The following is a 16754-nucleotide window of genomic DNA, read 5'->3' as shown; positions in this document are numbered from 1 at the left end:
GCCAGTATGTAGTTTGATCAAGTAAGTAAAGAAAGGGTAAGAGAAGGAATGTGAGCAAATGAGGCCTTTTTGTCTGTTTCTGGCACTTCCTTACTAATGTGTGAAACAGTGAACAAGTATGAAAGAAAGAAAAAAGTAATGTATATAGGGTTTATTGGACTCAGCCTGCTTGGCTACCCCAGGAGTGAAAAGTCATATTTGGCATGGTAGTCTCAACTGATGAACTTTTCACTCGAAATGAGTCACAAGTACTGGAAGTAGTGCAGCCTTGAAGCTGCACAGCCCCTTCAGAGAAAGAGGTAGTGGAATTATTCAACAATAACAGTGATAATACAGGCATACCTTGGTATGCACAGCTAAGGCTGTTAATGCTGGACAGTTGCTTAATGAAAGGTGAGAAACATTTACCTCACTGGAAAGTAAGGGATTGTTAGAAGTTCTCATTCCAGAAAATTTGAGATACTTCTCATGACATGTAGGATGAATCAATCCAGGAGAGAAAATTAAGAAAAAGAGTTATTAGAAATTCATTTCTTAGTTCATTACACTCACCTTTGGTACAAGAAACTGCATGTTTTTCATCTCTGCTCCTCCCCAAGATGCCATCTCCATCATGAAGCCTTTGATGCACTTGTACACAAGCTCTGCGCGCTTCTGACACCAGGACATTGTCATTTCCTTACAATGAGAAGAGCACATCAAAGTTAAGCAGATTTTTTTACTCTGAAGTAATAATCATATTACACTTGAGACTTGTTTGTTTTGGAGAGAGGACATGTGGATCAGATGTTTGCTTTGAAGAATATATGTGAGAAATACTTAGAAAAACAGATGGATTTGTATGTAGCAATTATGGATCTGGAGAAGACATATGATAGGGTTGATAAAGATGCTTTCTGGAAGGTATTAAGAGTATATGGTGTGGGAGGTAAGTTGCTAGAAGCAGTGAAAAGTCACTATCATCAAACACATTCAACAGACCTTCAAAATACTCACTCCATCTCACTTCATCACTACCTGTTATTACTTACCCCCTTGCCCCCTTCACCGATGTTCCCATTTGTTCTCTTCTCTTATGCATGTTACTTACCTCCTTCCAAAGCATCTTTTTATCCTCTCTAAAGTTTAATGATACTCTCTCACCCCAACTCTCATTTGCCCTCTTTTTCAACCCTTGCACCTTCCTCTTGTCCTCTTGTCACTCTTTTATACATTTCCCACTCATTTGTACTCCTTCCTTGTAAGTACTGTCCAAACGCCTCTCTTTTCTCTTTCACTAACAACTTTACTTCTTCATCCCACCACTCACTACCCTTTCTCATCTGCCCACCTCCCACCTTTCTCATGCCACATGCATCTTTTGTACAAGCAAATCAAATATATAATAAAAATCAATTTGCAGTGGCAGGCCTGATGCCTGAATTATTTCATCTGTTTCTTCTGCTATAACATTTATTTCCTCATTTCACTTATGCTGTAAGAAAAGTACAAGAAAATGTATCAGGTAATGGATAATATATTAAAACAAAAGAACCAAATAATTTCTAGAAACAAGTAAAAACATATGAAAAAATATCATTTCTATTCATAATTTCTGTATATCATAAGATATACTACATAATTTTTTCTTTTTTATGTTGAAGGATCTGGTCACAGACAAAAGTCCACATCAAGGCTGGGCTTTAATTGAAATATTTATTTATTTATTATTTCGCTTTGTCGCTGTCTCCCACGTTAGCGAGGTAGCGCAAGGAAACAGACAAAAGAATGGCCCAACCCACCCCACACACACATGTATATACATACACGTCCATACACACAAATATACATACCTAAACATCTCAACTTATACCTATATATACACACACACAGACATATACATATATACACATGTACATAATTCATACTGTCTGCCTTTATTCATTCCCATCGCCACCCCGCCACACATGAAATAACAACCCCCTCCCCCCTCATGTGTGCGAAGTAGCGCTAGGAAAAGACAACAAAGGCCACATTTGTTCACACTCAGTCTCTAGCTGTCATGTAATAATGCACCGAAACCACAGCTCCCTTTCCACATCTAGGCCCCACAGAACTTTCCATGGTTTACCCCAGATGCTTCACATGCCCTGGTTCAATCCATTGACAGTACATCGACCCCGGTATACCACATTGTTCCAATTCACTCTATTCCTTGCACGCCTTTCACCCACCTGCATGTTCAGGCCCGATCACTCAAAATCTTTTTCACTCCATCCTTCCACCTCCAATCTGGTCTCCCACTTCTCCTTGTTCCCTCCACCTCTGGCACATATCCTCTTTCTCAATCTTTCCTCACTCATTCTCTCCAAGTGACCAAACCATTTCAAAACACCCTCTTCTGCTCTCTCAACCACACTCTTTTTATTACCACACATCTCTCTAACCCTATTATTACTTACTCGATCAAACCACCTCACACCACATATTGTCCTCAAACATCTCATGTCCAGCACATCCACCCTCCTGCGCACAACTCTATCCATAGCCCACGCCTCGCAACCATATAACATTGCTGGAACCACTATTCCTTCAAACATACCCATTTTTGCTTTCCGAGATAATGTTCTCAACTTCCACACATTCTTCAACACTCCCAGAATTTTTGCCCCCTCCCCCATCCTATGATTCACTTCCACTTCCATGGTTCCATCCGCTGCCAAATCCACTCCCAGATATCTAAAACACTTCACTTCCTCCAGTTTTTCTCCATTCAAACTTACCTCCCAATTGACTTGACCCTCAACCCTACTGTACCTAATAACCTTGCTCTTATTCACATTTACTCTCAACTTTTTTTTTTCACACGCTATGCCAAACTCAGTCACCAGTATCTGCAGTTTCTCACATGAATCAGCCACCAGCGCTGTATCATCAGTGAACAACAACTGACACTTCCCAAGCTCTCTCATCCACAACAGACTGCATACTTGCCCCTCTTTCAAAAACTCTTACATTCACCTCCCTAACAACCCCATCCATAAACAAATTAAACAACCATGGAGACATCACACACCCCTGCCGCAAACCTACATTCATGGAGAACCAATCACTTTCTTCCTACATGTACACATGCCTTGCATCCTCGATAAAAACTTTTCACTGCTTCTAACAACTTGCCTCCCACACCATATATTCTTAAAACCTTCCACAGAGCATCTCTATCAACTCTCATATGCCTTTTCCAGATCCATAAATGCTACATACAAATCCATTTGCCTTTCTAAGTATTTCTCACATACATTCTTCAAAGCAAACACCTGATCCACACATCCTCTACCACTTCTGAAACCACACTGCTCTTCCCCAATCTGATGCTCTGTACATGCCTTCACCCTCTCAATCAATACCCTCCTATATGACAGAGTTATGGTTTTGCAAAATCTATATTTTCACTCTGTTTCCTTTCAAACACATTTACTTTACTTCTATTCACATTTACCTTCAACTATGTACACTTACACAAATCTTCTGCAACTCCTCTTGACTCGGCAAACAACACAGTATCATCCATAAACAGGCTTGTCACTAGCCACCATAACTTACAACCACACTACATTTCTACATGTCTTTTCCCTATTCTTTCTTTCATCTCTCTTATCATTCCATCCATATATAAGTTAAAAATCCACGATGACATCAAACAGCCCTGCATCACACTCTCATGTATACTGAAACTTTGGCTCAACTCTACATCCACTCTTACACGTGCATTTCCTCCTCTATAGATACTTTTCTACAGTCATTCTCTCTGCAAAATCTGATCCATACATCCTCTACCTTTTGTAAAACCCCCTTATTCTGCATTCAATCATTTCCATCACTCTAACAATCAACACTTTTGCATACACTTTTCCTTGTAGACTTAACAGACTTATTCCCCTATAATTGTTACATACATCCTTTGCACATTTTCCTTTATAGAAAGGAACAATAATAGCTTTCTCCTAATCCTCAGGTACAACTTTCGGCTATCATGCTAAAAATTACATATCAAATACATTCACTCTATCACAGTTTCTCTTCCATAATTCCAACATTTCAGCTGTTTTCCCATCCATTCCAGGTGCCTTTTTTACCTTCAACCTCATTATCACCCTTTTTACTTCCTCTCTTGCAATAGGCCCCTGAATTTGTATCCTTTTCCTTCCATCCTCTATACCTATACAAGTAACAACTGTAGCCTCACCTTCTCCCACATACATCAGTTCTTCAAAATACTCTTTCCATCGTCTGTTCACTTCCTCCTCCCACATACATCAGTTCTTCAAAATACTCTTTCCATCCTCCATTTCACTTACACATCTTATATCATCTCCTCATTTACTGAACTTCTACTGGTACATTCCTTTTGAGCACTCTACCATTTGTGTTTTTCTTCTTTTCCACAGCATCTAATCTTATCCACCCACTATGCATTTCCACTTTTATCCTTTCTTCTTTTCCACAGCATCTAATCTTATCCACCCACTATGCATTTCCACTTTTATTCTTATTTCTTTCAAACTTGCATCCAACTACTAATTCTACAACCAGTAACAATCTTCCTCTAAACTTTTAAAACACCTCATTCACACATGACTGCGTTCTTACATTTACTACACTTTCACCTAAACTTTCCTTATCATCCTTCTTTTATACCGCTCCTTTCATTCTTTCTAATTCATCTTCTCACATGCCAACCGTTTTATTTCTTCATTCTTTCTTATGCTATAACTCCTGTCTCCACAAATTGTATCTTACTCACATTTTAGAGTCTTCTTTATCATGATGACATTAGAGTTTTACTGTAGTTACAAACTCACCTCGGACATGGTGTTTGTAAGCAGAAGCGGAATAGTTAGAGTGGTGATGTCTCCAAGGCAGGCTACCTGTGTATAATATCAGCATCAGTATTACAAGAAATTTCAGCCTTTTAATGACTGCCATAACTTTTTAAGCTAAAGAGCACTCTTTTAGATGAGTGACTTCCTGTGAAAAACTATACAGCACAGATAACCCCCTCATGGGTATAACATAACCCTTGAATACTTACTCAAAAATCTATTGTCATATCATTATACAGTATGAAGCTAAGAATTTTGCAATAGTTATTCATTTTTATAATATAATTCAGGGCAAATATTTGGTATAAACCTAAGTCTCTTCTGAAATATACCCCTAAACTAAACAGAAAAATATAGTTTTTAGATATGAAAACCTCTTCTTCTCCTGGGTGGTGCCCAACAAGCCATCACAGATGCAATAAAACCTCAAGGAGTTACAAACTTCTTAACCACACATCTTACTGATAAGTCAAACACCATTCACCATTTATTGAAAAACTTCTAGGATGTTACTGGTGTGGCTCAACCCAGGTTCATTCTCAGACCATGAACATCCTCCATTCATTAATGGCTTCATCTTCTCTGGGTTGTCTATTGAGATGCACCTTATTATTCTCAGAACAAAAAAAATACTCACTCCATCTCACTTCATCACTACCTGTTATTACTTACCCCCTTGCCCCCTTCACCGATGTTCCCATTTGTTCTCTTCTCTTATGCATGTTACTTACCTCCTTCCAAAGCATCTTTTTATCCTCTCTAAAGTTTAATGATACTCTCTCACCCCAACTCTCATTTGCCCTCTTTTTCAACCTTGCACCTTCCTCTTGTCCTCTTGTCACTCTTTTATACATTCCCACTCATTTGTACTCCTTCCTTGTAAGTACTGTCCAAACGCCTCTCTTTCTCTTTCACTAACAACTTTACTTCTTCATCCCACCACTCACTACCCTTTCTCATCTGCCCACCTCCCACCTTTCTCATGCCACATGCATCTTTTGTACAAGCAAATCAAATATATAATAAAAATCAATTTGCAGTGGCAGGCCTGATGCCTGAATTATTTCATCTGTTTCTTCTGCTATAACATTTATTTCCTCATTTCACTTATGCTGTAAGAAAAGTACAAGAAAATGTATCAGGTAATGGATAATATATTAAAACAAAAGAACCAAATAATTTCTAGAAACAAGTAAAAACATATGAAAAAATATCATTTCTATTCATAATTTCTGTATATCATAAGATATACTACATAATTTTTTCTTTTTTATGTTGAAGGATCTGGTCACAGACAAAAGTCCACATCAAGGCTGGGCTTTAATTGAAATATTTATTTATTTATTATTTCGCTTTGTCGCTGTCTCCCACGTTAGCGAGGTAGCGCAAGGAAACAGACAAAAGAATGGCCCAACCCACCCCACACACACATGTATATACATACACGTCCATACACACAAATATACATACCTAAACATCTCAACTTATACCTATATATACACACACACAGACATATACATATATACACATGTACATAATTCATACTGTCTGCCTTTATTCATTCCCATCGCCACCCCCGCCACACATGAAATAACAACCCCCTCCCCCCTCATGTGTGCGAAGTAGCGCTAGGAAAAGACAACAAAGGCCACATTTGTTCACACTCAGTCTCTAGCTGTCATGTAATAATGCACCGAAACCACAGCTCCCTTTCCACATCTAGGCCCCACAGAACTTTCCATGGTTTACCCCAGATGCTTCACATGCCCTGGTTCAATCCATTGACAGTACATCGACCCCGGTATACCACATTGTTCCAATTCACTCTATTCCTTGCACGCCTTTCACCCACCTGCATGTTCAGGCCCGATCACTCAAAATCTTTTTCACTCCATCCTTCCACCTCCAATCTGGTCTCCCACTTCTCCTTGTTCCCTCCACCTCTGGCACATATCCTCTTTCTCAATCTTTCCTCACTCATTCTCTCCAAGTGACCAAACCATTTCAAAACACCCTCTTCTGCTCTCTCAACCACACTCTTTTTATTACCACACATCTCTCTAACCCTATTATTACTTACTCGATCAAACCACCTCACACCACATATTGTCCTCAAACATCTCATGTCCAGCACATCCACCCTCCTGCGCACAACTCTATCCATAGCCCACGCCTCGCAACCATATAACATTGCTGGAACCACTATTCCTTCAAACATACCCATTTTTGCTTTCCGAGATAATGTTCTCAACTTCCACACATTCTTCAACACTCCCAGAATTTTTGCCCCCTCCCCCATCCTATGATTCACTTCCACTTCCATGGTTCCATCCGCTGCCAAATCCACTCCCAGATATCTAAAACACTTCACTTCCTCCAGTTTTTCTCCATTCAAACTTACCTCCCAATTGACTTGACCCTCAACCCTACTGTACCTAATAACCTTGCTCTTATTCACATTTACTCTCAACTTTTTTTTTTCACACGCTATGCCAAACTCAGTCACCAGTATCTGCAGTTTCTCACATGAATCAGCCACCAGCGCTGTATCATCAGTGAACAACAACTGACACTTCCCAAGCTCTCTCATCCACAACAGACTGCATACTTGCCCCTCTTTCAAAAACTCTTACATTCACCTCCCTAACAACCCCATCCATAAACAAATTAAACAACCATGGAGACATCACACACCCCTGCCGCAAACCTACATTCATGGAGAACCAATCACTTTCTTCCTACATGTACACATGCCTTGCATCCTCGATAAAAACTTTTCACTGCTTCTAACAACTTGCCTCCCACACCATATATTCTTAAAACCTTCCACAGAGCATCTCTATCAACTCTCATATGCCTTTTCCAGATCCATAAATGCTACATACAAATCCATTTGCCTTTCTAAGTATTTCTCACATACATTCTTCAAAGCAAACACCTGATCCACACATCCTCTACCACTTCTGAAACCACACTGCTCTTCCCCAATCTGATGCTCTGTACATGCCTTCACCCTCTCAATCAATACCCTCCTATATGACAGAGTTATGGTTTTGCAAAATCTATATTTTCACTCTGTTTCCTTTCAAACACATTTACTTTACTTCTATTCACATTTACCTTCAACTATGTACACTTACACAAATCTTCTGCAACTCCTCTTGACTCGGCAAACAACACAGTATCATCCATAAACAGGCTTGTCACTAGCCACCATAACTTACAACCACACTACATTTCTACATGTCTTTTCCCTATTCTTTCTTTCATCTCTCTTATCATTCCATCCATATATAAGTTAAAAATCCACGATGACATCAAACAGCCCTGCATCACACTCTCATGTATACTGAAACTTTGGCTCAACTCTACATCCACTCTTACACATGCATTTCCTCCTCTATAGATACTTTTCTACAGTCATTCTCTCTGCAAAATCTGATCCATACATCCTCTACCTTTTGTAAAACCCCCTTATTCTGCATTCAATCATTTCCATCACTCTAACAATCAACACTTTTGCATACACTTTTCCTTGTAGACTTAACAGACTTATTCCCCTATAATTGTTACATACATCCTTTGCACATTTTCCTTTATAGAAAGGAACAATAATAGCTTTCTCCTAATCCTCAGGTACAACTTTCGGCTATCATGCTAAAAATTACATATCAAATACATTCACTCTATCACAGTTTCTCTTCCATAATTCCAACATTTCAGCTGTTTTCCCATCCATTCCAGGTGCCTTTTTTACCTTCAACCTCATTATCACCCTTTTTACTTCCTCTCTTGCAATAGGCCCCTGAATTTGTATCCTTTTCCTTCCATCCTCTATACCTATACAAGTAACAACTGTAGCCTCACCTTCTCCCACATACATCAGTTCTTCAAAATACTCTTTCCATCGTCTGTTCACTTCCTCCTCCCACATACATCAGTTCTTCAAAATACTCTTTCCATCCTCCATTTCACTTACACATCTTATATCATCTCCTCATTTACTGAACTTCTACTGGTACATTCCTTTTGAGCACTCTACCATTTGTGTTTTTCTTCTTTTCCACAGCATCTAATCTTATCCACCCACTATGCATTTCCACTTTTATCCTTTCTTCTTTTCCACAGCATCTAATCTTATCCACCCACTATGCATTTCCACTTTTATTCTTATTTCTTTCAAACTTGCATCCAACTACTAATTCTACAACCAGTAACAATCTTCCTCTAAACTTTTAAAACACCTCATTCACACATGACTGCGTTCTTACATTTACTACACTTTCACCTAAACTTTCCTTATCATCCTTCTTTTATACCGCTCCTTTCATTCTTTCTAATTCATCTTCTCACATGCCAACCGTTTTATTTCTTCATTCTTTCTTATGCTATAACTCCTGTCTCCACAAATTGTATCTTACTCACATTTTAGAGTCTTCTTTATCATGATGACATTAGAGTTTTACTGTAGTTACAAACTCACCTCGGACATGGTGTTTGTAAGCAGAAGCGGAATAGTTAGAGTGGTGATGTCTCCAAGGCAGGCTACCTGTGTATAATATCAGCATCAGTATTACAAGAAATTTCAGCCTTTTAATGACTGCCATAACTTTTTAAGCTAAAGAGCACTCTTTTAGATGAGTGACTTCCTGTGAAAAACTATACAGCACAGATAACCCCCTCATGGGTATAACATAACCCTTGAATACTTACTCAAAAATCTATTGTCATTATCATTATACAGTATGAAGCTAAGAATTTTGCAATAGTTATTCATTGTTATAATATAATTCAGGGCAAATATTTGGTATAACCTAAGTCTCTTCTGAAATATACCCCTAAACTAAACAGAAAAATATAGTTTTTAGATATGAAAACCTCTTCTTCTCCTGGGTGGTGCCCAACAAGCCATCACAGATGCAATAAACCTCAAGGAGTTACAAACTTCTTAACCACACATCTTACTGATAAGTCAAACACCATTCACCATTTATTGAAAAACTTCTAGGATGTTACTGGTGTGGCTCAACCCAGGTTCATTCTCAGACCATGAACATCCTCCATTCATTAATGGCTTCATCTTCTCTGGGTTGTCTATTGAGATGCACCTTATTATTCTCAGAACAAAAACATCAACATGATAGTGGTCACCATCAATTGGAGAAAGGTTTCTTCAAAAATTGGGGCAAGGAAGGGCAGGAGAGACAAGTTAAATGCTCACAGGACACCACTCAAAAGAGAAAAGTCTTTCATATGTCAAACACTCACCTTTATCCCCTTTGCCTTTATACAATGGCACTATGCATACATTCTGCCAATCCTCAGGCACTTCACCATGGTCCATACATACGATGAATATCCTTACCAACCAATCAACAACACGGTCGCCCCCTTTTTTTTTAATAAATTCCACTGCAATACCATCCAAACCTGCAGCCTTGCTGGCTTTCATCTTCCGCAAAGCTTTCACTACCTCTTCTCTCTTTACCAAACCATTATCCCTCACCCTCTCACTTTGCACAACACCCCAACCAAAGCACCCTATATCTGCCACTATATCATCAGACAGATTCAACAAACCTTCAAAATATTCACTCCATCTCCTTCTCACTACCTGTTATTACTTCCCCACTTGCCCCCTTCACTAATGTTCCCATTTGTTCTCGTCTTATGCACGTTATTTACCTCCTTCCAAAACATCTTTTTATTCTCCCTAAAATCTGATGATACTCTCTCACCCTAACTCTCATCTACCCTCTTTTTCATTCTTTGGACCTTTTTCTTGACCTGCTGCTTTCTTTTATACATCTCCCAGTCATCTGCACTACTTCCATGCAAAATCATCCAAACGCCTCTCTCTTCTCTATCACTGACAATCTTACTTCATCCCACCACTCACTACCCTTTCTAATCTGCCCACCTCCCACTTTTCTCACAAGCATCTTTTGCACAAGCCATCACTGCTTCCTTATATACATCCCATCCCCCCATTCTCCTAATGTCATCTGCTCTCATCTTTTGCCATTCTGCACTCAATCTTTCCTGGTACTTCCTCACACAAGTCTCCTTTCCAAGCTCACTTACTGTCACCACTCTCTTCTCCCCAACATTCTTTCTTCTTTTCTGAAAACCTCTACAAATCTTCACCTTCGCCTCCACAAGATAGTGATCAGACACTCTTCATAAAAAATCTCACTGCTTCTAGCAGCTTTCCTTCCACACCATGCATTTTTAAGACCTTTCACAATGCATCTCTATCAACCCTATAATATGCTTTCTCCAAGTCCATAAATGCCACATATGAATCATCATTCCTACTATTTTCCTAACACTTTGCTATTTCTTCAGAAACCGACACAGTCAACATGAGTACTTTAAACAAATTTTATAGCCAATTCCTATCAACCAAGGTGTAGGCTTTTTCTGAGTCTATATATGCTGTATTCTTTAATATTTCTACACTTCCTATGCAAAAGAGAAAAGTCTTGGAAATTAATAATGGAAAACTGCAAACATTTTACAAGTTAACTAAACAGATGTCATCAACAAAAACTTAAAACCTCATCCTTAGAACATATCCTGAAATCAATCACAGAAAACTTCAGACATTTTTTGACTGAATATAATATTTGTCATGTACAAAAACTTAAAACCTTACCTTCAGAACATTTCTAAGTCCCAGAATCACAGGGTGACGGGAATTGATGTCCCCTGAGCGAAGTGAATCATCAACGATCATGTGGAATACCACATGAACATCAGCAAGATTGGAGTGTCGAGTGATGTAGAAATCACCAGCTTTAAGGTGCTGTGGAACTAGAGGTGGAGGCTGCAACAGATTTTTTGAACACTTACTTAAGAATTAGCACATAAGAAAAAATTCTCATGTTTCATCTGTACCAATCTACATTCTAATGTTTTTAGTCCAATGTTCCAAACTTCTGCCACTCCTATGATCTGGGAAATGCTATTGTACTAGTATTCAGCAACAGGATTCACATTCACACCAATGGCTGCTCAAGTGTCTGAGTGCTCCCCAGATATCAATGTATTGCCACAGTCCACTGTATGCATAGCTAATTTAAAGAAGCAAGTAACATAGTAAGAACAGTTTAGGAAGGCACCTTAGCACTACACAAGCCAGTATAGCAACTCCTACCCTTCCACTAAATCCCTAGCCTGATGCTACAGAGCCTAAGATGAGTTTAATGATCATGAACAACCGGTTAACCCAGCTCCTATGATGTATGAAATGCAAGACCTGCCTCCGGCTTCTCCCAAGGAATATGCAGCAAGATGACACTTATATATACTCCTCAACCTCAACCAGGCCAGATGCCACCCTAAGCACTTCACCATCTATGAAAAGACTTATCACTGATTAAGCTTATATTATATAAATTAGGTTTAAAAACAAAGAAGAATTCATATACATACAGTCATCCCTAAATTAAGGAGGGAATGCATTCTTTAAAAGTTGCTTGCAATGCTTATGATGACATTGTAAGTCGTGCCATGGGTGATGGCTATAACCAAACAAACTACCTTTTCAACATCTTGTGCTACCAACTCACCCAGACCCTCTGCCACCACCTCAAATAACACCTCTACCACCAATTGTGACACTATCCCTTCCAACATCTCTACTACCCCATTACCAACACCTTTTCCAACTCCTTTACTACTTACTCTGCCAAGACCACAGCCATCACCCCAACTAAAAACAGTGCCTACACTGCTACCAGTTCTATTATTATGACACTATCCACTATCAGCACCTCTACCACTAACCACATTAGTACCACTAGTCACCACCTGTTAAATCATCTCTGCCAAAAACCTAAACTACCATCACTGCCACCATCCCTTCCAACATCTCTAAAACAATCTGTACCACAACTTCTCCTTTCTTTTTTCCTCCTATCTCTACTATCACATCTACCAACACCTATGCCACAACCCTTACACCTGTGCCACCATCTCTACCAACACCAATACTACCATTACCTCTGCCACTGTTTCTGTCAACATCCTTACAACAGCTTATGCCACCATCTCTGTCATCCCTTCCACTACCAACACTGCTACCACAATCTGTGACATCCTTGTCAACATCTCTGCTACCCCATGACCAACACCCTTCCCAACTCCTCTGCCACTTACTTTGCCAAGACCACTGCCACCACCACAACAAAAATCAATGCCACCACTGTACCACTGACCACTACCATCACCTATGCAAATGCCAATGCCATCCTCTACCATCATCTCTTAAATCAGCACTACCAACACCTCTCCTGTCATCACTGCTACTATCCCTCCCAATATCTCTACAAAATCCTGTGCCACAACTTCTGCCTTCCCATCTCTACAACCACATCTACCAACAACTATGCCATCACCATTGCAATCTGTGCCACCATCTTTTCCACTATCTCTGCCACCACCTCAACTGTCATCAACTCTGCCCCTGCTTCTGCTAACACCTTTACAACAACTTGTGCCACCATTTCTGCCATCCTTTCTGTCACCTCTGCCTCAACCTCTACCAACATCACTGCCACTATCTCTGACAACACCTCTACAACAACCTGTGCCACCATTTCTACAACCAGCCCCCACCAACACTAATGCCACCATCCTTACCAACATCATGTGCCACAAGCTCTACTATCCCCTCTGCCAACTTCTCTGTGAATATACTTCAAAGAATCTTACAAGATCTTTGGTCCTCTTTCCTTATCAAATAAAAAAGGGTCAATCTCCCTCCCTTATCAGGTAAGAAGGGATGCCAGTGTCAGCTTGCTTACAATGCCAGGAAAAGGAAAACTTGATTCTTTCTTTATGTGAGTAATAAAGTTTGCATTTGTCTACACATTCAATGCCCATGTGTGCATTTATACAATACACTAATACCCTGATCAGCAAACAGGATACTTTCCTGGAAAAGGGAGCTTCAATCTCAGCAAAACAGCACTCTGTGAGGTCACTATACCACTCCATATATTAAGATGCATTTCTGACCTAATGGTGTTATTTTTCACCCATGAGATATACACGGTAGTGTATGCGAGTGTGACAGGCATTAATAAACAGAGATAATTATTATAAAAGTTAAGAAAGTTAAGAGTAAATGTGAATAAGAGCAAGGTTATTGGGTACAGTAGGGTTGAGGGTCAAGTCAATTGGGAGGTGAGTTTGAATGGAGAAAAACTGGAGGAAGTGAAGTGTTTTAGATATCTGGGAGTGGATCTGGCAGCGGATGGAGCCATGGAAGCGGAAGTGGATCATAGGGTGGGGGAGGGGGCGAAAATTCTGGGAGCCTTGAAGAATGTGTGGAAGTCGAGAACATTATCTCGGAAAGCAAAAATGGGTATGTTTGAAGGAATAGTGGTTCCAACAATGTTGTATGGTTGTGAGGCGTGGGCTATGGATAGAGTTGTGCGCAGGAGGATGGATGTGCTGGAAATGAGATGTTTGAGGACAATGTGTGGTGTGAGGTGGTTTGATCGAGTAAGTAACGTAAGGGTAAGAGAGATGTGTGGAAATAAAAAGAGCGTGGTTGAGAGAGCAGAAGAGGGTGTTTTGAAATGGTTTGGGCACATGGAGAGAATGAGTGAGGAAAGATTGACCAAGAGGATATATGTGTCGGAGGTGGAGGGAACGAGGAGAAGAGGGAGACCAAATTGGAGGTGGAAAGATGGAGTGAAAAAGATTTTGTGTGATCGGGGCCTGAACATGCAGGAGGGTGAAAGGAGGGCAAGGAATAGAGTGAATTGGAGTGATGTGGTATACCGGGGTTGACGTGCTGTCAGTGGATTGAATCAAGGCATGTGAAGCGTCTGGGGTAAACCATGGAAAGCTGTGTAGGTATGTATATTTGCGTGTGTGGACGTATGTATATACATGTGTATGGGGGTGGGTTGGGCCATTTCTTTCGTCTGTTTCCTTGCGCTACCTCGCAAACGCGGGAGACAGCGACAAAGCAAAAAAAAAAAAAAAAAAAATTATTATAACATATCCTTACTAATCAGTGAATAACAAATAAACAATGTACAACAGTGTATAATGAAGAAGTCATTTGATGAATAGTGACGACTATCATAGAATGAGTGACATGCGGCATGTTGATGAGATGCAGTGAGTGGGAGGGAGGTAAGAGGCAGGAGGCAGTAGATATCGCATGGTTCTCCTCTGGATGAAGCTAATCCATTTCTACATTACTGAAATTATCTAGGTGGTGATAATAAAGGTAGTGATAATAATGGGGATGGTGATTATGGAGGTGGTGGTGGCGAAGGAGACTGTGATAAGGGGTGAGATGGTGATGCATATATTGGTTTCTTTGGTAACAATGGCCGCAGCACTGATAGACATTACAGAACAGCTAGTTTCTACTAACTAAATTGAATGCTAGTATAAATGAGCAACAGCGCATCCCTTCAACATTATGTTACATGAAATCATAAAATATGGAATGAGAGAGCAGAAAGGTTTGGTAATATGCAACAGGTGTGTTGCCAAGTACTCTTCAAAACAGCTGACAGTCAGTCCACCAACACATCAGCCACTTGGCAAGCTTCGCTTTGTCTACCTTACATCTTTTCTGACAAATTGCTCCTTGAACAAGTCACCCCCATTGCTGTTAACCTCGTGTATATGATGGCAGAAGTTTTCAACTTGCCTGCATTCTTAATATTGGTTCTAGCCACCGTCGTAGCTAATTTGAAAGCACCACTGACAGTGACCTAATGCTCATCAGCTTCCAACCATCTCAACAGTGGTAATTTTACAACCAAGGAGAAGATTTTCCTAAGTGTACAGCTGCACTTGCATCACTAGAACTTGCAGGCCGTCTTCCAGACATGATGGGTAAAACATTCAAAATAATAAAAAAAATCAGCGAGTTAGCAAGAATGTGTGTATGGTGTAATCCCGGCAAAATTTGTACTGTATTAACAAAGGAAAGCACTAAACACTGTTTGGATGTGAGCATATGTGAGTATGGCACGTTGATTTGTCAAAGAAGTATAAACAAAGAGAGCTGCTCTCAGCATGTTGTGAATTTTTGGACATGTGACTTTTGAATTCTTTTATGGATTTTCATCATTTTCTTTTTCTTGTCAAACTAGAGCTTCCGGATGCAAGCATGAGCTGTATAATGAAAGAGTACTCTAAGAGGTAGCACTAACCTGGGTATTAGTGTACCATATAAAGGAAAAATGCTTCATTTTCTAACAAAGCAAAAAAAGTTTATAATCTTGAGTGCCAAAAAACTGGACACAACATCTTTACTGAAATAATCACTGCAGATGACCACACGAAGAAAGCTGCTATCTCATACTCCCCTTTCCTTAATATTTGTTAACGAATGAAACCATGCAATCATTATGTGGTAACACACAATAATAAAGACATTGGCTATAGAGAAATCATACACAGTACTGTATAAAAAAAAAAATATAAGAAGAAAATATACAGTGATGAAAATCATGAAAAATAAGAAATTAGTGATATGAAAGATCACGAGAGACAAGTGTTTTGGAAGCACCTGAGAGAGTGCGTCAGCAGCTTTGATGCACAAGACCGGGTTTTAGTACTGAGTGATTTAAATGCAAATGTGAATAATGTAGCAGTTGAGGGTATAATTGGTGTACGTGGGGTGTTCAGTGTTGTAAATGGAGATGGTGAAGAGCTTGTGGATTTGTGTGCAGAAAAAAAGACTGGTGATTGTGAATACCTGGTTTAAAAAGAGAGATATACATTAGTATACATATGTGAGTTATCCCTGGGGATAGGGAGAAAGAATACTTCCCACGTATTCCCTGCGTGTCGTAGAAGGTGACTAAAAGGGGAGGGAGTGGGAGGCTGGAAATCCTCCCCTCTCAT

At 39.7% G+C, this 16754-nt stretch overlaps 1 protein-coding gene across 1 annotated transcript in view; it reads right to left on the bottom strand.

Annotated features, from left to right (window-relative positions):
• The window catches only part of LOC139763999 (FERRY endosomal RAB5 effector complex subunit 3), an 84989-nt gene that overhangs the window by 10157 nt on the left and 58078 nt on the right, over positions 1-16754 (bottom strand). The window contains exons 9-11 of the mRNA XM_071690471.1: positions 11524-11694; positions 9349-9414; positions 553-678 (exon numbers count right to left, since the gene is read on the bottom strand). Coding sequence (XP_071546572.1) covers positions 553-678; positions 9349-9414; positions 11524-11694 — 363 coding nt within the window. The remainder of the gene's footprint in view (positions 1-552; positions 679-9348; positions 9415-11523; positions 11695-16754) is intronic.

The sequence above is a fragment of the Panulirus ornatus genome, chromosome 48 (genome assembly GCF_036320965.1).
Source record: "Panulirus ornatus isolate Po-2019 chromosome 48, ASM3632096v1, whole genome shotgun sequence".
Lineage (NCBI taxonomy): Eukaryota > Metazoa > Arthropoda > Malacostraca > Decapoda > Palinuridae > Panulirus > Panulirus ornatus.
Note: the sequence above shows the minus strand (reverse complement) of the source record. Positions and strands in the feature narration are given on the sequence as shown.